Source organism: Schistocerca cancellata, chromosome 3 (genome assembly GCF_023864275.1).
Source record: "Schistocerca cancellata isolate TAMUIC-IGC-003103 chromosome 3, iqSchCanc2.1, whole genome shotgun sequence".
Taxonomy (NCBI): domain Eukaryota; kingdom Metazoa; phylum Arthropoda; class Insecta; order Orthoptera; family Acrididae; genus Schistocerca; species Schistocerca cancellata.
The window spans coordinates 208,801,376-208,827,385 of record NC_064628.1 but is presented as its reverse complement, the minus strand read 5'-3'; the positions used below and the strand labels follow the sequence as shown (position 1 = coordinate 208,827,385).

The 26,010-nt window shown below is 40.6% G+C and overlaps 1 protein-coding gene across 2 annotated transcripts in view; it reads right to left on the bottom strand.

The window, feature by feature from the left end:
* Positions 1-1,230: 1,230 nt before the first annotated feature.
* LOC126174829 (probable DNA-directed RNA polymerases I and III subunit RPAC2) overlaps positions 1,231-26,010 on the bottom strand; it is a 49,034-nt gene continuing 24,254 nt past the window's right edge. The window contains exons 3-4 of one of the 2 annotated variants that reach the window (XM_049921209.1): positions 1,613-1,739; positions 1,231-1,394 (exon numbers count right to left, since the gene is read on the bottom strand). In XM_049921209.1, the coding sequence (XP_049777166.1) occupies positions 1,365-1,394; positions 1,613-1,739 (157 nt within the window). In that variant the 3' untranslated portion in view covers positions 1,231-1,364. Of the gene's footprint in view, positions 1,395-1,582; positions 1,740-26,010 lie in introns of both variants that reach the window. The other variant, XM_049921208.1, reaches the window with a different exon arrangement.

Below are 26,010 nucleotides of genomic sequence, written 5' to 3'. Positions count from 1 at the left end.
TTATATTGCTACTAGTAAGGAGATCTTACAGTCTGTCCACCATCTCTGAAACTGTGGCGCATAATTTCTGGGAGATTTCTGCAATTAATGGTATTTGTTGCATTTATTTGCAAATTGATGATGTGGAAAGATACACTTAAGAAATACAATCAGTTCTGATAGTCTGCAAAAATAAAAGACTAAGCCTTCATCTTAATTAAACTGTTCACAAGGAAACCACTGTTACCGTTTAAGTATTAGTTGTGTTGTGAACTCTTCAAAGGGTTGTCGTCTCATTTGTTATGTATCATGACTGAGTACCTGTAGTAGTATATATATGTGGCAACATTTTCCTTACTGACTTGCTGCTGTGTTACATGAGGACGGAGGATTTGGAGTAGAGGATGGGGGGAGGGAGATCAGAGTTTCAATCATTCCATCAATCATCTATTTTTCCTTCAACAGCACAACTGTGAGATGTTGTTGTTGTTGTTGTTATTATTATTAAGAGTCAATCAAAAAGTTTCTGTTCAAAAGTTGTACAGTTGGCAGTCAGGCAGAATTGCCATGAGAACTGAGGCTATCATCCAACTGACACATTCAGGTTTAGGATACATGTTTGCTAAACGCCATGTCCTGCTGTGTGAAGAAGTCCATAACTGCCTGTCGTACATCCTTGTCAAACAGGAATCGTCGACCCTTCAAGGTCATTTTTAAGGGACTGAGGGTGTGATAATCACAAGGGGAGAAACCAGTCCTATAGGCCAGGTGCTCGAGTGTCTTCCACTTGAGTTTGCGTAAGTTTTGCAGTTACATTTGCAATATGCGAACATGTGTTATTGTAAAGCAGCAGCACCCATTCCTCAATGGTGGTTTGCAATAGACATCCTGTGTCATACAAATTCCTCATTCTCTGATGGATGTCTACCAGTGTTTGTCCTTCAGCAGCCAACAAAAGAATAACAGCATGTTGGTCCTGTCTGGATGCATTTGGTAATAATATCACTATCACGATAATTCATGTTTCCACATCTACCGCACTCACGTCAAGACACAAATGCCTCGCCAATTCTTTGACTACATGTCAGTGCTTATTTACTCACATCTGAGTCACACTACGTTGCATATTTGCTGCAACAACACATTCCAATGGAAACTTTTTGATCATCTCTATTTTTTTAATATATGAATTCTGATAATGAGCATCACAAACAACTGCAGACAATACAATACAATAAGATACATTACATATAAAGTATCAAACATATTTTATTTCAAAATAATATAAAATTTATAGTACAAAACATTACAAATGTAACCAATTATGGTTCCATAAATAGTATCTCATTACACAATGACTTCTGAAAAACGTAAAAGAATTTGTTTCAGGGTGCTTTAAACTCTTCCATTTCTGCCTGCAAATGAAAAGAATGCTCATAATATGACTATGTACAACGGAAAATTCCTCTGAATTTCTTATAAGGATATATCTCCCACCTTAGTAACTAAGAACTTTACTATTTCAAACATAACACATTAATAGCTATCACTGCAAAAGGGGGAGACATCTGACAACAAATTTTAATTATTATTAATTAATTACCTGAAACACTTCCAATATGTGGTCACACACCTTTTCCAAATCCTCAATGCCCCTTTTCAGAATATCAGCAGCTCGTGGTCCATTTGTTTGAATCCTGAAATGCATCTTTGTTTCTGCTGGATGAGGTATTGTGTACCCACAGAACAGGACCTCTGGGCTAAACAATACATACATCCATTAACATTCATTTGGTTAGAAGCCACTACAGTTGGAGTCACAAACAATAGCGGATGAGTTAAAGGTTGTCCTGCACACCTACATCAAGCGTTCACTGACAGCCAGTGTGAGTTCAGTAGTGTTCTTAGAGCTATGCTGTGAATGTCTTAGTCAATGTGAGTCTTAAAAATGATTGTATGAAGTTACTTAGTGAACTTTTATTCTTTTAGTTGCAAAGCTGTCATCACTGATATTGGACGTAGGCAACCAACTCTAAATAAGCAAGCAATTTGCAGGACACCTGCTTTCTTCAATGCACAGAAACTGGGTACGAGCGTATTGCAACTGTTGCTTGGAACCAGCAACTATGTGAGCCCTATCTGTGCCTTGAACTGTGCGGACCGCGGTCGTTTGTGACTCTGACTATAGTAATTAGTAATTTTCGTTACATTTCATTACTTTGATTAACCAATACATGCTCTTGACTTTAAGAAAAGTGTATGTACATGAGAAGCAATCTAGGTGACTAATGAGGCAGATACCTAGCAAAGTTTTCTTCTGTAAAGACAATAACATGATCTACAATAATTTTGTTTGTTTTGGAAATGAGCTGTAATTTGGTAATTGGTTCATTCTGTATTGCTAGCAATAATCCATAATTGAAAAGTGGTTCCCATGACCTGCTTCCATTTTCGTTGGGTCCTACAGTATAGAGCAAAATTCAATATTTTATTATTAAAGTTATAAAGTAAACATGATGAGAGGTGATATGGTCACTTTAAAGATAATAGTGATCCAAAGTTTGGCAACATGTGAAAACCATAACAATCTATGATCGCAAGTACATGTTTTATTCAATGACTGGTTTCAATTGTAATTATCATCTTCAGATTTATCTGCATCCTGAATGAACAAAAATGGTAAATATAATATACAGCCTTGATCAGCACTTTCATATGGCATGAAAACCATGATAAAATTATGAGAAACACTCACAGCCTGTAATATAGGACTATATTATGGGCACATGTGTTTGCCATAATTTTATCACGATTTTTATATCATGCGACAATACCAATTAAGGCTATATATTTTATTTGCATCTTCTGTTAACTTCAAGGATACAGGTCAATCTGAAGATGATCATCACTATTGAAACCAGTCACTGAATAAAACATATACTTGCTACCATAAACTACTGTTGTTTTTACATATTGATAATGTAAGCAGTTTAATTAAATTCAGTCTCAAAATAGCAATTTTTTCTCTGAAAGTAGCTTAATACATATGTAACATTTTCTGGGTTGTTTTCTTGTTTCACATTAGAGTATAATCTCTTTCTTTCAGCAACAGTCACCGTCATTTTCATCAAGAGCAACTAACTTGTAACTGTTGCTTCAATGATCTTATACATAAGGAATAACTGGTCTGTTGTTGGTTGACCTAAGCCACTGTGAAGAGGGAAGAAATGGGATATGAAACCCCCTAACACTCACCATACTCAAGGCACAGTTTGAAATTTTAAGAGTGTTCTCAGTAATATCAATCACCCATCAGAGCAGACATGTTACAATAAATGAGAACTTTATCATGAAATAGATGCATACCCAGTAGGAGATTTTTCAGAGACATCTTGCTCACTATGGGGAAGAACACTATTACTTCCTACCATACTGTGGCTTCCAACAAAATATAGATACAGTATTATAGAGCAGAATAAAAATAACTAAGGTGTAGACAGGAAATACTGTTTCACTGGTTAAAATCCAAACTCCTGCACTCTATTTTTCTAGAGTGGAGAGTATTTTGTTGTCTGACTTCCAAAATCACATACGTTACTGACTTGTTTTAGATGACACACAAATTTCTTATCATGGCAAACATTGTGTAAGGAAATTCAAAACTAGTATGAAAGACCATAATGGCACACACAAAAATTATTAACTAAAAGAATCCACTCATCTAAAGTGGATCAACGCGTGGAGCACAGGAACGCTTAACAGAAAACAGCATTCACAATAGCTTTCATGCACTAGTTCTTTTTGTAGCAATAGCATACCATTCAAATGTGATTATAGATTCTTAATTACTGAAAGCAGATGCCTGAACAGATGGAGGTGGGTACAGGGTAGTGAAGAGCACAAGGAGGAGGTAGTAGGAAAGAGGCAGGTCTTTCGACAGATGACTCTTTCTAATTTGTGTTGTCTCCTCTTTCCTAATCCTCCCCACTAACTACATCCTGACCCAGAATTATTTCACTTTCTAAGGCCAAATCTACAAACAAATCCATGGTACTGCCATGGGTACTCACATGACACCATTCTATGCTAACTTTTTTATGGGCCATCTGGAGGAGGACTCCTTATCTAGTCACCTAAAACCTCTTCTCGTTCTGACACATTGATAATATTTTCATGATCTGGATTCACGAGCACAACCTTTGCTCTTTCCGCCGTAACCTCAACACCTCTTCCAAAATCTGCTTCATCTGGTCCTCTTTAACTCATCGAACCACTTTCCTCGATGTCTATCTCCACTTCTTGGCTTCATAAAAACATCTGTCCATATCAAGAGCTCCAATCACCAGCAGTATTGCCACTTTGGCAGCTGTGACCTATACCATGTCAGAAAGTCTCTTCCTCACAGCCTCGCCACCAGAGGTTGTCACATCTGCAGTGGAAAGCAAGAGTTGTCAAAATATACCAATAAACTTACCAGCCTTTACTGACAGACAATATCCAATTCAATTCATCCATGAACAAATCTCTCATGCCATTTGCTCCTTTGGTACCAGTAAACCTGCTGACCAGTCACCGTCCAGCATGCCTCTGATCAAGTATCACCCTGGTCTTGAAATCTCAAACAAGATTCCTCGGGGCTTCAACTATCTTTCATCGTACCCCGAGATTGGAATATCCTAGCCAAAATCCTCCCCACATCACCCAATAAGTGTTCCGCCACCCACCCAACCAACAGAATATTCTATTCAAATTCCTGCAAACCGTGGGCCACTCCCTTTTGGCCAGCCCTCGTGCAAGATCTGTTCTATATACCCACCGACCACCACCTATGGCAGGCTAACCACGGGCATCTTGTACCCAATAACAGGCAGAGCCAGGTCATTTCACATCAAATCATCCGGACCCATTGTCACGCAAATCCTTGAAATTTTGGGTAGTAAAATTTTACCTAGATATATTCACATTTCCGAAATGTAAATGTTGCAGGTCAATTACTTTATCACTTATGATAAAAAAGAAGTTGTATAGATTCAGGAATTCAGGCTTTCATGCATGAGCTCCTTTATAATTTAAAATTGCAATACTTCCTACAGTTTTTGCAGTGGAAGCTTGAATTTTTTTTTTTATTATTATTATTTTTTTTTTAAAGGAAGGTTTATATTTTTATAGTCATGCTTCTTGTAGTGAATATTCATCATCTACATGTCAGAAAAAATTGTAAATAATTTCTTTTAAACAAGATCCATGCATGGGCACTATAATTTTTTTTAAGGTATTGCCCCCTCATAGATACCTTTGAAAATTTTACAATATTATTATAAATATCCCATTATGTCACACAAAAGGCACCAGTGTGTAGAAATAAAGGGAAGTGCGAGAAACAATGTTATTATAAAAGAAATATTGAAATTGCTAATTCATGACTACCATGTCACCACTAAATTGCTCAAGTTGGCTACACTGGATTACCCGAGGAACAAATCATATCTGAGAATACTGTTTTATTGCCACTACATGTATAGCATTATCCAGTTCCTTTGTTTTGAATCATGTGTTCACTGAGCATGCAGTTCTAAGCTCTTGTACTGAGCTGTACCCAGAGTCAATTACTGGTTAAATATTCAACTGCTGCAGTTTTTAACTATTCATTCCAAAACAAAAGTAGGTCCCCTAATGTTACAATAATAATGTGGAATACTTTTGTAATGAAACAATGGGTAGAATAATTTTTCATTGTTTAATTACTTTTTAGGTTACACCAATCATCTTTTGAATTATTTACAACAAATCTTGGTTTTATGACTGAAGCAGTATGGAAAGTACAAGTAGGCAGTGTTTATTTGGACAGTACCTACAAGATATATGTGATACTGCCCTGCCTTGTGTGAATGAACTGAGCAGTGAAGAAGAACAACTTTTATTATGGCGAAGCAACAGTCATTCATACTGTGATTTAAGTGTTTCATGTGTGTTTGTTAAACACAAAGACAGGTACTTGCGCAGATTCTCTCTGAATAAGAAAATTTGCTGTGATCCCTTCAAGCGCCGTAAACGATCTGTTTCATCTGGATTGTGTGAAATTAGTTTATAAAAGGCAAAGACCTTCAAAATGAGAGTCTTTAGCATTATTCCTGGGGAGAAAATGTGCCCAACCTGTATCAAACTTATTAACGAAAAACAAACAAGTGGCAACTCATCACCAGACTATATAAAAGACAGTAATATGAAGGTGCAGACTCCTGAAAAATCTGTGCTCAATACTAGCTTAGGAGTATCTCCTACAAAGCTGCATTTAGTTGCTCAGCACAGTTGGTATGCAGCAGCCAAACAAAAATTGGAATCCGCAGCTGGGGCTCTGAAAACTAAAATTTCACGTACATATCAAATTAAGCTGGCTGCTGACGCAGCACTATCCCTGACAGTGATTTAATAGAACTGGAAGAAAAGGCAAAACATCATGATGAACTCTTGGACAAAATCAAACTGATCCTAATTTACAACTAGCCATGAAGCCCTATACAATTTCATCTAAAGATATCCCTCTACGAAACTGCAGGACAATAGTTTAAAAGTGATATTGCAAAATTCATACAAGATGCGATTCAACATGAACCCATTTATTATATATGAGCTGAATTGCAATTTTTGTACTTTTTCTGCTCTTTGCTATGCCTCTCGTCATTTATAATAATTTATTATTTCTCACAGAATAATTTATGTAGTCATGCCATAATAAAACTTTAGTTTTTGTGGTTGATTATCAACGACAAAGCCAACGTAACTGATTTCGCACAAATTTCACTTCTTGGTTAGCTTCTATTTGATGATCAATTTTGCTGGCCATCAGTGAATTATTCACTGCATCGTAGCTTGCTGTAACTTGGTATAAGAACATTTGGTTAAGTAAGAATTATTTTTTATCTTAAAATTTGTTCCTGTACTTGAATTAAAACCTTTTCCCCTTCTTGCCCATTAGTTAAGTGGGGTCAAGGAGACCGTACAGGCAGAAACTCATGTCAGTTTTCAGAATAATTTCTAAATTATTTCAAAAATAGGTTTCTTTAGTTTCCATTGACTATTGCAGACTTTTCTTTGATTGTTAGAAAAATATTACAAAAACCACTCAAGTCGAAGCTTTGCACCAACTTTGGTTTGAGCCTTAAAAACAGTACAGCAGAGTCCCGCTAATCTGAACCCAGGTAATCCCAATGTTCGGTTAATCCGAACATGAAAAATGTTCGTCTAAGTGTGGAAAACTGTGCGATAAACTGCTGTATATATACACTACTTTAATTTACACAGTACAGTGAACATGTATTAGAAAAATTGGCAAGAAAAAATTACGTTTAAACAATGCATAACAATGAAAGAAAAGCTGTCAAACTTACTAAAATACAGCGGACATTTTATTCCTTCTTTTTAGATGAGAAAACCTCATTGTTTTTTGGCGTAATGAAGACAGTCTGTTATATGACGCATAGTTGCGCCATTGTCTCATAAACATCAAATCAGCAGGTGTAGCTGTGGGCTATTGCTCCAAATAACATAGTGCGATATCAAGGGCTTCTGCTGTGTCACTGTGTGGCGCCAGCTCTCCTTTGTCGCTTTCAGGTAAATTGTCACTTCCATCACAGCAGTCCACTTCTTCCTGGTCTTGAGTAACAGCAGCAACTAAATGGAAATGGAAATGCTGTGTGGCTAGGGCCTCCTGTCGGGTACACCGTTCCCTGGTGCAAGTCTTTCAAGTTGACACCACTATGGCAACTTGCGTGTCGATGGGGATGAAAGGATGATGAGAAGGACAACACAACACCCAGTCCCCGAGTAGAGAAAATCTCCGACCCAGCCGGGAATTGAACCCGGGCCATTATTTATGACATTCTGTCGTGCTGACCACACAGCTACCAGGGGCGGACAGCAACTAAATCAGTGTCAGTAAGGTTTTCCACACATGCCATGCTGACATCCATTCATTTACATCTCCTTCACTAGCTTCTTCACACCCAGGGATTGTCTGTATCATTTGTAGTAGATTTTCCTCTTCATTCTCAACTAGATTGTCTTGAAAAATCAAGAGATGTTCACAGTTTTCTCCACATTTTCTCAGAGTATTTTCTGAAATATTCTGCCATGCCTCAGTGACCAAATAAACATCATCCTTCCACATTGGTCTTTTATTTTGTCCACGAAAGAAATGCTATGATCATGGATCAGCATTCTTAAAAATTGTTTTCTGTAAAGCAGTTTTAATGTTTGCAGTTCACCCCGTTTCATCGGCTGTAGAAGTGGTGTAACATTTGGCGGCAAAACCTTTGCCACAATTTCACCATCACATAATTCCTCAGTGCTGGGGTGAGATGGTGCGTTATCAATCAAAAGGATTGCATGGGCAGACAGATGATTTTCCTTAGAAAACTATCAAACAGAGGGAACAAACTGGCCATGAAATCATTCTTTGAACAGCTTTACACCGACCCATACTTTTTCTGGTTGCGATAATGTATGGGCAGGGACTTCATATTGCAGTTTTATAAGCTCTGCGCCTAGCAGATTTGCCAATCAACATTAAAGGCAGCTTGTAGTACCTGCAGCGTTGCTGCAGGTTAATAAAGTAACACAATCTTCGCATATTTTAAAACCAGGAGCATGGTCTTCTGCTTTTCATGTCAGGCTTTTTTTTGGCAATGCCCTAAAATTAAGGTCAGTCTCATCAGTGTTATGAATTTGTTGGTGAGAATACTTTCCCCCTCTCATTATTTTTTTAAACTCACCCAAGTATTCGTTCGCTGCATCACAGCCAGAAGAGAGCTTCTATCCAGTAATTGTTAGCCGACGGATTCCATGACCTTTTTTGAATCTGTCCAACCAACCCTTACTTGCACTAAAAGACTCGTCACCATTCATTAACTTGTTCAGGTAAAAAGCCTTCTCCTGAACCAGCGCTCCACTCACTCCCTTTCCCTTTCCTGAGTAAACCAAGAGAAAAGATCTTCATCCACTTTATCATACTGGGACAGTTTCAAAGTCTGCCGAATTTCGAATGTTTTTCCCCGAAGACGTTGCACAGGACTGTTCAAGCTTCACTCGGTTGTTCTTCCAATCACAAATGATTGCTTTACCAATACCCAGTTCCGTTGCCGGTTTAGATACATTCTCACCATTGTCTATCCGTTTCAAAGCATTCAGTTTTTCTTTGAGAGTTAACGTTGTATGTTTCCATTTACTCGTGACAAAAATACGTACACCACTATACCTGAATGAATACAATACAACTGTTGAGCATGCCAGCAATCGATAAGTAACATAACCAAGTGCTTTGCAAGCCAACTGGCAGTGCACTGACCCAGACACTACAAAGGTCTCAACAATGCACAACAACAAGGGCAGGGAGTGAGAGTGAGCTGTTTCCACACTTATTCCCACTGTTAGCATGGTGTACCTACTTAACCATGGTGTACCTACTTAATTCTAGAAACTCATCACCATAATTCTGGCTAATCCAAACAAATCAGTAATCCGAACAAGGTCCGGTCTCAGTTAGTTCGGATTAACGGGACTCTACTGTATTTCAAAAGTGAATCTGAAATTAAGAAAGGAAAAAAGTAATCAGATCTTAGTAATAATAATAATAATAATAATAATAATAATAATAATAATATTCTGATCACACAGCCAGAAATAACATTTAGGTAGTAAAATCTCTCTAACTTAAGCTAAACAGAATTATGAAAGTTGTAATGTTTACGTATCAGTAATAATGAGAAATAACAGCCTTCGAACAAATATCTCTGAAGTATAAATTTCCTTTACTTCAAGTCTATGGTCACAAGTCTTTTGTCATCAGACTACTGGTTTCGTTCTATAATGACCAATTTCATATCCGTTTTATGAAAACATGTTCTAATATACTGGGGCCATAACGGCATTGTCAAATGCTAAACACAAAACCAGTGCCATCATCATCATCATCAAATATATAGGATAATTATAATTAAACTTTCAAAACGCTGTAGAAATAACACCACTTGTCAGAATGACGTCAAATTGTGATTGAATATTATTGGAGATGGGGAAAAACGTATGTCAGTAAAAAAAAAATAGTGTGAAACTTTATCAGTACATGGTACTGTATGTATCAGAATACATAAATGAAAACACCTGTCATTAGCACGACCCACTGAAGTTGGTATAAACACACTGGGTACACAGCTTTTCCTCCTTTGCGTCTGCAACATTCGCCATGACTGTCTCAATGCAGGATCATGCTCTGCTTGTAAAGCTGTATTACAAGAATGAAGACTGTGCACATGTCGCTCTGCAGAAGTTCCAGACACTTAAGGGTTTGAATAAAGGTGTTGGTGCGATGACTGCCATGGGTCTGGAGAAAATGATCCGGAAATTCGAAAAAATGGGTTCTTTTGGTGTGCTACCTGGTAGAGGGGGGAAATGAATTGATTCGACGTCAGTGGAAGCTGTGGCCACAGCAATGCAGGAGGAGACCAGTGGTAGCGTGTAAACATGTAGTGCACAGTGCACAAAATGCTATGAAACCACCTTCTTTGCTATGCATTCAAAATTACCCACATGCAAGAGTTGCTTCCTGTTGACCTGCCAGCAAGAGAGACCATTGCTTTAGAATTTCTTGCTCGCATGGAAGTGGACAATGACAGAATTGTCTAATATGGGCACCGGAAAATCCACACAAAAATCAACCAGTACCACTTCATCCTGAAAAGATGACGTGTGGTGCGGGTTTACAGCATCATTTATCATGGGGCCATATTTTTTCGAAGAGACAGGTGCTTCCGGTCCCATTACCTGTACCGTCACTGGTGAGCACTATAAGTGTCTTTTGCGCAACCATGTCATTTCAACTCTCCAGTGGCGTGGATGGGATCATTTTTATGGAAGATGGCACACGTCCGCACATTGCAAATCCAGTTAAGCAGCTGCTGAAGCGCCGTTTCAGAAATGCTGGAATTATCAGCCACCATTTCTCTACAGCCTGGTCATCCCGATCACCTGATCTCAATCCGTGTGACTTCTGGCTGTGAGGTTATCTGAAAGATGATGTGTTCAGTGTTACAACTGCAAAGTTAGCTGCACTGAAGGCACGCATTGCACAACACATTCTGTACATGAACCCAGACACTTCGATCAGTAGTGGAACATGCAGTTTCACAATTTAAACTTGTTTCAGAAAACAGAGGACAGCATACTGAACATGTTTTGCGACAGTCACAAGGAACTTAATAATCCAATATGATTGATGCTTTTTATGCAGTTCTTGGCCTCCGGACACTTAAAAACCGATGTGAGTGATGCTTTTTATGCAGTTTTTGGCCTCAGGACAATTAAAAACCGATTTTTCCTATCCAATGTGATGCTTACAGCATCATCTATTGCTACATTTTGTAACTATTTATTTTTCTTGTGCCAAATTTTTCCCCCTTCTCCGATAATATTCCATTGCAATTTGATGTCATTCTGGCCAGTGGTGCTCTTTCTATAGCGGTTTGAAAGTTTAGCTTTAATTATAATCACCCTCTATATAAATAATAGTATATACAAGAGTCATCTTGTCAGCAGCACTACTGTTCAAAACAAACTGCACTGCAGTAACTATGAAATGATCCAAATGCAACATTTAAAGGTGCTTTAACTTCAAATGATATAACCTCAAACTATTTCCTCAAGCAGCAGAGAAAAAAAATGTTTTAGTGTATGTTCCTGCTGTAATCATTGTTTTGTTGAAACTTCTATTTTAAGTTAATTATAAGTCTTTTTCAGAATAAAGTTTATTTTACTGGTTATTTGATAAAATTTTCCACAATCTAGGATGAAGTTTCAAACCTACAACCACTTCCACAGTGCAGTCTTGGGCAAGCCACCAGTTTGGAGTGCCTTTTAAAGACCTTCAATGCTGCCCATAGCCAATTAAAGCACATTCCTGGCTACAGTATGGATGATCAAGATGTGATACATCGGTGCAATGGCCTACCTGTTGTTGACAACTTGCAGAACTGTCTGCACCACGAAGCAACAGTTTTAAGAAAATATGATTTTTTGCAGATGATCTGTTGCAGTCCTTTCCAGAACATGGATCACACCACAAGGAAAGGTTTGAAGGTTGTTACTGTAGCAGCAGAAGCTGATTATTTAAACAAAATAACAAATACAATATAAAGCAAGGCCAAAAGTTGTGCCCAAGCTGCAAAAAAAGATTAGCAGCAAAACCAACAGAACCAACATCAACCCCCTTAAGTTCAACAATGACAAAGATATACAGGGTTATTAAAAATGACTGAAGCGATTTCACAGCTCTACAATAACTTTATTATTTGAGATATTTTCACAATGCTTTGCACACACATACAAAAACTCAAAAAGTTTTTTTATGCATTCACAAATGTTCAATATGTGCCCCGTTTAGTGATTCGGCAGACATCAAGCCAATAATCAAGTTCCTCCCACACTCGGCGCAGCATGTCCCCATCAATGAGTTTGAAAGCATCGTTGATGTGAGCTCGCAGTTCTGGCACGTCTCTTGGTAGAGGAGGTTTAAACACTGAATCTTTCACATAACCCCACAGAAAGAAATCGCATGGGGTTAAGTCGGGAGAGCGTGGAGGCCGTGACATGAATTGCTGATCATGATCTCCACCATGACCGATCCATCGGTTTTCCAGTCTCCTGTTTAAGAAATGCCGAACATCATCATGGAAGTACGGTGGAGCACCATCCTGTTGAAGATGAAGTCGGTGCTGTCGGTCTCCAGTTGTGGCATGAGCCAATTTTCCAGCATGTCCAGATACATGTGTCCTGTAATGTTTTTTTTGCAGAAGAAAAAGGGGCCGTAAACTTTAAACCGTGAGATTGCACAAAACACGTTAACTTTTGGTGAATTGCGAATTTGCTGCACAAATGCGTGAAGATTCTCTACCGTCCAGATTCGCACATTGTGTCTGTTCACTTCAACATTAAGAAAAAATGTTGCTTCATCACTGAAAACAAGTTTCGCACTGAACGCATCCTCTTCCATGAGCTGTTGCAACCGCGCCGAAAATTCAAAGCGTTTGACTTTGTCATCGGGTGTCAGGGCGTGTAGCAATTGTAAACGGTAAAGCTTCTGCTTTAGCCTTTTCCGTAAGATTTTCAAAACCGTCGGCTGTGGTACATTTAGCTCCCTGCTTGCTTTATTCGTCGACTTCCGCGGGCTACGCGTGAAACTTGCCCGCACGCGTTCAACTGTTTCTTCGCTCACTGCAGGCCGACCCATTGATTTCCCCTTACAGAGGCATCCAGAAGCTTTAAACTGCGCACACCATCGCCGAATGGAGTTAGCAGTTGGTGGATCTTTGTTGAACTTCGTCCTGAAGTGTCGTTGCACTGTTATGACTGACTAATGTGAGTGCATTTCAAGCACGACATACGCTTTCTCGGCTTCTGTCGCCATTTTGTCTCACTGCGCTCTCGAGCGCTCTGGCGGCAGAAACCTGAAGTGTGGCTTCAGCCAAACAAAACTTTATGAGTTTTTCTACGTATCTGTAGCGTGTCGTGACCATATGTCAATGAATGGAGCTACAGTGAATTTATGAAATCGCTTCAATCATTTGTAATAGCCCTGTAGATTATAATGACAACTGCAGTGCAGCAAAAAAGTTGCATTCAAGTTGGATGTCTCTCGATCTCTACTCTCAGATAAGCTTAAAGGACAAGTGAAACTACGCAAAGCAAAAAATTTACCAATTTCAGGGAACAATTGTAGATCAAATTGTGGTTGCTGGAAGGCTCAATCCAGAAGAATTCAAAATTGAATGTGCAAGCAGGCAGTGCACAAACTGCAGCAACTACAATCAATTGCTGGATGAATTGAAGCAAAACATTGCCTCAACAGAAACTCCTAAATCAACCACTCTTCAGATTTTAGCACTTTCACCAAATAACTGGTCCATAAAAACAACAGCAAGAGAATTCAGTGTCTCTGAACAAATGATTAGGAATGCAAGACAACTAAAAGCTGAAAATGTCATACTAGCAAGAAAGTGTGGAAGAACAGTTTCCAAAGCTGTGAAACAAAATTTTACAAATTTTTATGAAAATGATGAATATAACCAACTGCCTCAATTAGAAGCCCTAATATAATAGAACAAAAACAGAAACACCTATTGCTTGTAAATTTGAAACAGTTGTTTACTCAATATTGAAAAGAAAATACGGAGCAAGAAATTGAGTTTTACAAATTTTGCGAGTTGCGACCAAAATGGAGCAGATGGAACACATTCAGTATGCATGATACTTAACGGAAGCCCTACTGATACTGACTACATAGCCCTACAGTTTAGACTGGAAGGACTGAATGGTTCAACAGTGTGAAAACTGGCTAGCAAAAATAGATTTACAGAAATATTTAACAGAAGTTTTTAAAAACTGTGGTTTTGAAAATGTAATTGAATTCAAACAATGAACTCACCTTGGTTGTGATATACTGGAGACAAAGCAGCTGCCTACTGAAGAATTTAATGAAAATTTGATTACTAAAATTTTGAATCTTTCCAGTCACCACTACATTGCAAAATACCAGACTTGTCACTTGAATAAAATAAAAGAAAATTAGAAGCCTGGTGAACTAGTTGTTCTAATGGATTCTGCAGAAAATTATTCTTTCCATCCAAGATATTCATCAAGGATACCATGGAACAATGGTCAAGCAACACTGTACCTGCTTGTTGAATACTATAAAGCTGGAGAAGTACAATGTAATAGCTTACCGTATGCATTATCAGCGATCGTTTCAGACATGATACCATCAATGTCCGTACTTTTGTTGTCAAACTGAGCAACTATTTGAGAAGCACAATGGAAGAAGTAGTACACATTTACTATTTCAGTAATGGTTCCACTGCTCAATTCACATATTACAAAAATTTTATCAACTTGTGCTGTCATGAAAAGGACTTTCTTATAACTGCTGAATGGAATTTTTTTTGAAACAAGCCATAGCAAACCTCCATGAAAACAGCTAAATGCTTAGCCGCAAAAGCAAGCCTGCAACAAACTACAGATGATCAAATTTTAACCCCAGAAGATTTACTCAAATTTTTTGGCCAACAAGTACAACGAATCAAGTTTATCTTTGTTTACAAGCCAAGAAATAGATGAAGGAAAGATACAAGAAAAATGATTTGCAATTTCCCATACTTCAGCTGGAGCTGATAGTCTGGCCAAACTGGCTACCAGTAAACCGACTCTCTAGTCTGGTATTCCAGAAATCTACCACCATCTCTAGAGGGTGCTTATTTGGTTTCAATGGCAAGGATATGACACTGACAGTCCCCCAGTAGGTGCTTGATCATTTGGTCGTAGATGCCATCTGGCCCTGGGGCTGTATCGGGGCAGGGAGCTAGGACACTGACGAATTCCCACTCATTGAATGGAGCATCATATGGTTCCAGGTGGTGTGCAGTAAAAGATAACTGGCTTCACTCAAACTACTGTTTTAGGACATGAAAGGCAGGTTGATAATTCTAGATGCTGAGGCTTCAGCACAGCACAGAGAAAATGTTTGGCAACAGCATCTGGGTCAGTGTAGACAGTGCCAGCTACACCTGCAGGTGTCTGGCATCCAACGAGCCATATAATCTTAGGCCAAACCTGAAAAGGAGAGGTACGTGGCCTGATGATTGAAACATATCATTCCCAACATTCTCGCTTTCATATTTTTATTAATTGGTGGACCAGGCCCGAAGCCGCTTAAAGGCAATGAGGTGCTCCCAACGATGGGTGCCACTTATGGCATTGGAGAGCCTGCCCACAATCTCTAATGCACTCTGTGATTTCCGAGGACCACCAATGTACTGTCTTCCTTTGGGGTGGCCCAAGGAACAGTGTATCACTAAATCGGCTGCCGAAAGAATGGTAGTAGTTGCGTATTCTAGACTGCCTCATAAATATCTCCATCCTGTGGGAAGCCAAGGTCAATAACAGATGTAAAAGCACACCAGTCAGCACTGTTAAGGGCCCATCCAGGAAGGCATCCAGGGGAGCAACACTGAGGGAGGGACAGGAATTGGTCACTACCGCGCAGGTTATTGTGGACCCTCCAGTGGACAGATGGGAAAAGACAACGGCTGCAAATGGACAGGACCAAGGTTCCACCCCACAAAGGATTATGGGTGTTGAAATCACCCAAGATTAGGAAAGGTGGGGGCAACTGAGAAACCAATGCAAACATTCCAGGTGGTAATATTCTGAAATACCTTTAATCGAATAGCCACAGTCTCCTAAGGTGTACTAAAAAAAAGGCAAGAGTTTGTTATATATAGTTTCTAGAACATGTGCACTACTCTGCCCAGCTCCCTGTCATAATTCTTATAATATCCCTGGCTTCCATGAAGGGCTGGAGTCTGCATTGTTGGAAACCAAGTCTCCAGGAGGCCAATGCAGAAGGCAGGTGAAGTGCTTACATAAAAGGTGTGGGAGAAAACTGCTATAATTCCACTATAGAATAATGTTGTCTATGTACAATGAGGCCATGAAGGGACCAAGGGGCAGGTTGGTGCCTTAGAGTCACCTGCTACCACTAGTTGATGGATTACGGCATCAATACACATAGGTTCCGGGTTCCATTGTATGGTGTGAACCAGGGCCTCAAGGGCCACCAGAATCTCTGCCTTGGCCACAGGAGTGGAATAGGTGAGATCTGATGGTGTGGACGCCAATGGAATGTCCTCCTCCTTGGAGGGGTTTTTCTTGTCTTTCCTCTCCTCAGGAGATTTCAGTGATTGCAAAAGCTTCTCTTAATCAGTTTCAGGTAACGTTGTGTCCCAAGAGACCCTTCCGGTGAGAAAAGCTGGAAGAAGGTAATTTGTTTCCCCATTGGGATGTGGGGACGAATGTCCCTGGTAGGTGGGTAGGTAGCCATTGGTCCCAAAGTATATAAGCAGGAAGCAGCAAAACCGTCTCCAAGATGTAATGCAACTCCACAAGACTAACACATTAAGTTTGTTGTTTTTCTTTTTTGTTTTTGGAACATACATGGCAGTTTCTCCATTTTCGTTTATTCGTTTCGGAAATAAGTATTAGTTGGTGTTGGTTTATGTGACCGGAAAGTCTGTCAACCGGAACATGATGAGACATATGCGATGTAGTGGCAACCTCCAAGTTTTGCTCAGAAGCAGGTACATGGTCTTTTATCCACGAATCAGATACTTTCAATAAAAAAAAAAATCGTGAAATCAGAGACTCTTGTGTTCTATATTGAAATATTGACATGTACGGAATGCATTAAATAATGCAAAATGATAGAGGTACATGCAAATCTTTTCTGATCATTTTATCGTTTTTCTGTATGTAGGGTAATAACTCACATATTGGTCTGCCCAATCCAATCTGTTCATGTATTTATTGTACTAATACACTTTCAGGTTTTTTTTTTATTGTGTAATTGATTTTTCTACATTTTCTGTGAGCACCAGTCAAAGTGGCATTATGTATTGTAGAGATCATTCGTATCGTTTTAGTTTTCGAACCTCTCCATACCTGTGCAAATACTTCACCTTTCCATTGATGACAAGATTCAAACACACTGACTCTTGCGCACTTTCATTTTTCCGGAAATCCTCCATTTTGCCATATTGTTCCACAAACTCTAATTTTATTTTCAAGTAACTTCTTGTAAGTTCTGCACTGTTATAATAATTATCCATGTACAGGTGATGCCATTTTCCATAAGAAGGTGTCAATAGTTCCATCATTGTTTTTGCTAAAGGCTGTCCAGTGCCAGAATATAACTTGAATGAGGAAATGTATCCCGTACTCTAATCACACAGCATTTGAAAGAGTATGTCATATTATGTAATTTTCAACGGATTGTAAACTTTAAAATTTAACTGCCCATGCAACAGTATCATTCGTTCATCAGTTGAGATGTATGGACTTAGATTAACAGTTTCTTTAAACTTTTTGGAAAAATAACCAATTACGAACTGCACTATGTAAAGCGGGTCGGCATTATCCATTTTATTGTTGTTGTCGGAAAATGTAAAAATGATAATATTTGTCTGAATCGGTTGCGGGACATTGTTTTGCGAAATATCGGTGTGTCTATCAACAGATTTGTTGACCAATAATCATTGATCCTTGCTTTTTTTTTTAATTCCCATAACGACAAATTTGGCATCATTTTTATCCAGTTTCCTTCTATTGCAATTTTAACTGTAGTACTCGTTGGTTTCATTGCTAATATGTTCAAACAGATCGTTCCCAATATATAATTCTATGATATCCTCGATGCTCTATGTATCTTTGGGGAATTTGTCTGAACTCTGAGATCGTTCAAATTTATTATTGGTCCTAGGTAAATCAAAGTCTGACCACTGTGCACTGTCTTCTTCATCTGAATCAGTTGGCAACCACAGCGTTCGCCGATTTCTTCTTCGACCTATTTCACTTTCTTCGGACGATTCTGCTTTACTTTCATTTTTTTGATATCCAATGTCTTCTTCCAAATCGGCCAAGTCATCCGGAACATCAGACAAGATGTCCACATATACATCATAAATAATCTTATCGTCTATTTCATCTGCTATGATGAAAGGGCACAAGTAGAATTAAAAACAAAAAAACATGGTGATGTGTGTAACTTACTGTTACCTAAACAAAACACCAGCAGAATGCAAAAGATACCAAAGTGCTGTCGCTGGCTACTGCGCGATACTATGCTCACGACACCACTGTGGTATCGCCAGCCACTGAGCAATACTATGCTCACAACACCACTACGGTGTCACCAGCTGTTTACCGTTAGTTTGCACATGACACCACTGTGGTGTCGCCGGACGGCATAGTGTTAAGCAGGGACTGACGATTGTATTGGGCTTCTGGGATGGAATCACTCTATTAGAGTTTACAGGTGGATGAGGCAGATAATATGTGGAGGCCTTCTGCTAGGTAGTCACTCTGATTCACAACAACAGTGGTGAAACTTTATCTGCAGGTAGGATGATTAGGTCAGATTTTGTTTTGAGGTTGTGTATGGCTGTTCAGTGGTGGAATTACAGTGGTTTTGGTTGGAGGGATTGGTGACAAAGAAGTGCTTCCATTGCAGTGTCCAGGAGAAGGAGAGTAGGCCTTTGACAAGTCCAGCACAATTAAATTTGGGTGTAGAGCTAAAGGCGAGGCCTTTGGATAGGGCTGAAACTTCTGTGGAGCTGTAGGTCTTGGTGGAATGGATAATAACAGTGTTAAGGGAATCTTTTGGTTCTGGATTTGGTGGAGAGTCGGTAAGGAGTTTTGGGGATTGTGGCAAGTTGAGAAGGTCAGCTAGGCAGGGCTCCCTTAACACTATTTCCACCAAGACCTACAGCTCCACAGAAGTTTCAGCCCTATCGAAAGGCCTCGCCTTTAGCTCTACACCCAAATTTAACTATGCTGGACTTGTCAAAGGCCTACTCTCCTCCTCCTGGACACTGCAATGGAAGCACTTCTTTGTCACCAATCCCTCCAACCAAAACCACTGTAATTCCACCACTGAACAGCCATACACAACCTCAAAACAAAATCTAACCTAATCATCCTACCTGCAGATGAAGTTTCACCACTGTTGTTATGAATCAGAGTGACTACCTAGCAGAAGGCCTCCACAAATTATCTGCCTCATCCACCTGTAAACTCTAATAGAGTGATTCCATCCCAGAAGCCCAATACAATCGTCAGTCCCTGCTTAACACTATGCCGTCCGGCGACACCACAGTGGTGTCATGCGCAAACTAATGGTAAACAGCTGGTGACACCGCAGTGGTGTCGTGAGCATAGTATCGCTCAGTGGCCGGCGACACCACAGTGGTGTCGTGAGCATAGTATCGCGCAGTAGCCAGCGACAGCACTTTGGTATCTTTTGCATTCTGCTGGTGTTTTGTTTAGGTAACAGTAAGTTACACACGTCACCATGTTTTTTTGTTTTTATAACTACTTGTGCCCTTTCATCGTAGCAGATGACATAGACGATAAGATTATTTACGATGTATATGTGGACATCTTGTCTGATGTTCCGGATGACTTGGCTGATTTGGAAGAAGACATTGGATATCAAAAAAATGAAAGTAAAGCAGTATTGTCCGAAGAAAGTGAAATAGGTCCAAGAAGAAATTGGCGAACGCTGTGGTTGCCAACTGATTCAGATGAAGAAGACAGTGCACAGTGGTCAGACTTCGATTTGCCAAGGACCAATAATAAATTTGAACGATCTCAGAGTTCAGACAAATTTCCCAAAGATACATAGAGCATCGAGGATATCATAGAATTATATACTGGGAACGATCTGTTTGAACATATTAGCAATGAAACCAACGAGTACTACAGTTAAAATTGCAATAGAAGGAAACTGGATAAAAATGATGCCAAATCTGTCGTTATGGGAATTAAAAAAAAAAGCAAGGATCAATGATTATTGGTCAACAAATCTGTTGATAGACACACTGATATTTCCCAAAACAGTGTCCCGCAACCGATTCAGACAAATATTATCATTTTTACATTTTCCAACAACAACAATAAATTGGATAATGCCGACCCGCTAGGCAGTTCGTAATTGGTTATCCTGTGATGTTTCCCTTTGTTACTCTCTTCTATACTATCGCTCTTCTCAGTGTCCGTTCTAACTCTTCATCCCCATGTTTATTCACTGTCTTCGAAACCGCATCACTTCTGTGCCACACTGTATCAACAATCGTTGGCGCATAACACAGACTTTGTGACCACACGGATTGTTGATGCAGCATGTGATGCCCCACAATCTTTCCTTCTGTAGTTATAATTATATTTATTCTTATTGATCCCATCCTGACATACTTTAACATTCCCCCCACCTGCTCCTGCCACACACTGTTGATCTTCAACCTAACCCGTCTCCCATCCCTCTATCTTCACTTATTGCAAGGCGTGCGCACAACCACACACCCACACAACCACACATACCTGATCGTTCATTTTCTCCGACGTTTCTGTATGTTTTTAATGTATTTGTTTGAGGTTTTGTATTTTTACATATTTATTGCTTATCTGTGCATGTTTTTGCATACTGCCTGTGTTTTAGTTTATTTTTGTATATTTTTGTGTATCTATGAGTCTTTATCGTAGTCTTTAAGTATTTTTTACGCATCATTTTGTGTATGCAACTCCTCTCACAACCATTAACATCTATTTTGCCCATTTCTGCGTCATTCCCCACAAATGGCCTAACTGTATCCCATCTCTCCTTTCACATTGACCTACACCTTTTCAGATTCTGTCAAGCCCCGACTATCACAAGTCTGGTATTGCAAAAGCACAGGCATCCCAGAACCATCTCTGCTCCCTCCGCAAGATACTACTACTCTGCAATCCCTAATCCGTACATCACATCTCTGAAATTCCAGACATCAACTCCATATGTTATCCAACCTACTGACATCCTGCTGCCACCTGGGGTGCCACTATCCAACCCTCATTGTACACGCAGTGTTCCTCCTTGTCCACCCCTCAAAGCAGATAAACCCTGCCTAGCTGACCTTCTCAACTTGCCACAATCCCCCTTCTCAACTTGCCACAATCCCCAAAACTCCTTACCGACTCTCCACCAAATCCAGAACCAAAAGATTCCCTTAACACTGTTGTTACCCTTTCCACCAAGACCTACAGCTCGACAGAAGTTTCAGCCCTATCCAAAGGCTTCACCTTTAGCCCTAAACCCAAATTAACCAGGCTGGACTTGTCAAAGGCCCACTCTCCCCCTCCTGGTCACTGCAATGGAAGCATTTCTTTGTCACCAATCCCTCCAACCAAAACCACCGTAATTCCACCACTGAACCCTGCCTGTTCCAGTTCATACCACTATCGAACTGTGATTCCCACCCCCCTCCCCACCTAACCACCTGCTTGTCACCTTCAAGGAATTCCTTGCTTCCTCCTTAGCCTCACAGTCCTTCCCCAGGTCCCTTCCTCACAACACGAACATTTCTGTAGAAGAAAGAACAGCCATACACAACCTCAAAACAAAATCTGACCTAATCATCCTACCTGCAGATAAAGTTTCACCACCATTTTTATGAACCACAGTGACTACCTTGCAGGAGGCCTCTGCCAATTATCTGACTCATCCACCTATAAACTCAGTCAGAGTGATCCCACAGACGTTTCAGCCTTATCTGAGGGTAGGGAGCCCAACACAAACTCCAATACCTGCTTAAAACCTTATGTCCTTCCCACAACATCTCCCCTGTATCGATTTCCTTCCTTACCCCTATGACACCTTGCATACCTACCTTCTACATGCTCCCCAAAATTCACAAACCCAACAATCCTAGATGCCCCACTGTGGCTTGTTATTGTGCCCCACTGAAAGAATTTCAGCCCTCACTGACAAACAGCTCCAAGCAATTGGCCATAGCCTAGCCTCCCATGCCAAAGACACCGACTACTTCCTTCACTGACTCTTCACCATCCCCACCCCTTTACCTCCTGGATCCCTTCTTGTCTCCCTATACACCAACATTCCTTGTGCCCTGTCTTAACCACTGTTAAACACTACCTTTCCCAACATCCTTCAGACTCTAAACGCACTTCCTCATTCCTCATAGACCTTTCTAGTTGTATCCTAAACCACAACTACTTCTCCTTAGAAGGGAAAGTATGTACACAAACCCACAGCACAGCCATGGGCACCCGAATGGCACACTCCAATACCAATCTTTTTATGGGCCACCTAGGAGAGCTTTCTAGCCCTCAAAACACCAAACCCCTAGTCTGGTTCAAGTTCATTGATCATATCTTCATGATCTGGACTCAGGACTGACACCCAATCTTCGTTCCTTCACAACCTCAACACCTCTCCCATCCACTTCACATGGGCCTCCTCAACCCAGCGTGCCACCTTCCTAGATGTTGAACTCCTCCTCCTGTCTGATTGCTCCATCCATATCTCTGTTCTTTGTCAAATTAAATCCATCAATCACCAAGAGTACCTGCACTTCAACAGCTGTCATCCCTTTCACACCAAAAAAATCCCTCACATACAGCCTGGCCACCCAGCGATCATGTATCTGCCATAACAAAAATTCACTCGCTCAGTATGCTAAGGGTCTCACCTATGCCTTCACAGACAGGCACTAACTCCCCAGACCTATTCTGCAAACAGATCTCTCATGACATTTCCCCTCGCACCACCAATCCTCCCACCACCCTTGAGAACCAGCCACAAAGGAATGTCCCCTTCATCGCCCAGTACCTCCCTAGGACATCCTACCCAAGATACTTCTCACCTATCCTAAAGAGGTTTTCCAGAGCCCACCCAATCTCCAGAACATCCTAGTCCATCCCTATGCCACTCCCAATCCTAACCCCTTGCCACTAGGATCACATCCTTGTGGAAGACCCAAGTGCAAAAACTGCCCAACACTTGCTATTCCAGTCCTGTCACAGGTCTATCCTACCCCATAAGGGTCTGGGCCACCTGACAAAGCAGCCATGTCATTTGCCAGCTCTGCTGAGATAATTGCACAGATGTTTACATTGGTATGACTAACAACCAGCTGTCATCCAGGATGAACGGTCATTGCCAAACTGTGGCCAAGATCAAAGTACACCACCCAGTGGCACAACATGCAACAGAACAAAACACACTATTTCAATAGTTGCTTCACTACCCAAGCCATCTCAATCCTTCCCTCTACCACTAGCTTTTCTGAACTGCACAGATGAGAATTGTCCTTAAAACACATTCTCCGCCCCCATAATTATTCCAGTCTCAACCTATGGTAACATATTGTCCCCACACCCAACAGTTTCCACCCCCCCCCCCCCTGTCCTATCATCTCCTCCCCATTTTCATTTCCCACCCCATTTATATGCTGTTCTCTGTCAACACATCCGCCTGTCTTTCCCCACTCCTCTCCTATATTGTTCCTTTTTCTCCCCACCTACCAGCCCCACAACTTCCTGACACTGCACCTGTTGAAATTCTAATCCCTGCACACTCCATCAGACAGCATTCATCTCTCTCTCTCCCACCACTCATACATTACTATCCCTTCCCCTTTCTCAGCCTCTCCAGGTTGCTGCTTGCATCCAACATGATAGATGCATTCTGGCCCGAGGTTCAAGAGTTGGCGATCATATGTGCATGAGGTGTGCTTGCTTGTGTTAATGGATGATGTGTCTCTCCCTTTTACTGATGAAGGCTTTGGACAAAAGCTTTATGTATGTGTCTTAATTGTACCTGTCTGCAACTTAACGTGTCTTCTTTATGGTAAGTAGCAAACTGTCTTTTCCCACATTGTTGAAATTCGTACCTGGAATTTCCACACATGAAATACGCTCATACTAAGAGTGCAGTAAGTCCAATTCAAAAGAAGACAGGGGATAACAGGTGCGGATATTATTCAACTTTAAGTTCACTACATCATACTTGCACAATACTGACATGAATTACTAACAGAAGAATGGAGGAACTGGCAGAAGTTACCCACAGAAAAGATCAGGAATGTAAATACACAAGGGAATCTACTCACCCAATGACTAGACTCAAAAACAAAAAGCAAATCTACATTTATAGCAGTTGTAGATTTAGAGGAAGCATTTGCCAGTATCCACTGGCACACACACTTTGTCATTTTGAAAGTAGCGAAGTTTAAATCAGGGAGCAAAATGTTGTTAACAACTTGTATAGATCAAGACTGCAATTACAAGAGTTGATAAACATGAAAGAGAATCAGCGGTCGATAAGTTAGGTAGGTTGGTTGGTTGGTTTGGGGTATAAAGAGACCACACTAAAGAGTCATTGGTCCCTTTTTCCTGGCGCAAGCAAGACTCAAGATACAAAAACACCCAACACCATACTTAGAAAGAAAGTGAATGGAACGAACAAAAAATGGGGAAAAAATACACCACAAGGAAAAGTAGAAGAAGGTATTAAAACCACAGAGCAGATTGTCTGGGCTGGCTGATCACAATAATAAAAGAGGTTGAGCCAGCCATTCTGCACATTAAAATGACCAGCCCAAAAAGACAATGTGAGATGAACACATGTATGGAAAAGACGACCACCAAGACAAACAAGTGCAAGGAAAGTGCGACAGAGTTAGAATGGAGGGAGGGTGAAGATCTCAAAGAGAAGGCTAAATGCCAACCCTTAGATGGTACTACAAAAAGCCCCTCACAAATAAAACATAAAACTAAATCTGCTGTTGGGGCATTGTCGCCCAACATCGAAGGTAGGGTGCTGGGAAGGTTAAAAGTCCGCCGCAGAATGGCTAAAAGTGGGAAGTCCATCAAGATGTGGGCGACAGTCATATGTGAGCCACAGTGACACCGAGGTGGGTCCTAGCGATGGAGGAGGTAGCCATGTGTTAGCCACATATGGCCAATGCAGAACCGGCAGAGAACCACAGTCCCTGCAAGAGCCCCCCATGGAGGTCTTCCACACATTCATAGTCTCCTCAAGGGCACGCTGTTTGTTGTGCACACTGACATTATGCAATTCTGTCTCCCAAAGCTGAAAAACCCCGTGGCATAATAATGATCACAGGTCAGTTACAAGGATGCTAGTCTCCAGAAGCTGTTTCCATATAGCCTGTTTGGCCAGCCTATTGGCAACATCATTTCCTGGGATTCCGACATGGCCTGGGGTCCATACAAACACCACAGAACAACTGGACCATTCCAGGGCATAGATGGAATCCTGGATGGTCGCAACCAAAGGATGGTAGGTGTAGCACTGGTTGAAAGCTTGTAGGCTGCTCAAGGAGTCAGTACAGAGAAGAAACTACTTGCCAGGTCATGAGCAGATGCACTCAAGAGCACGAGAATTGGCTGCCAGCTCTGCAATGAAAACATTGCAGCCACCTGGCAAGCAGTGCTGTTCAATATGTTCTCCATGTACATACGGGAAGCCAACGTGACTATCAGCCATTGAGCCGTCAGTGTAAAGTGAAGTGACAGCTGAGAGCCGCGGGGTTAACTGAGTCCTTAGGATCATGTGAAAGGTCCAGGCGAAGC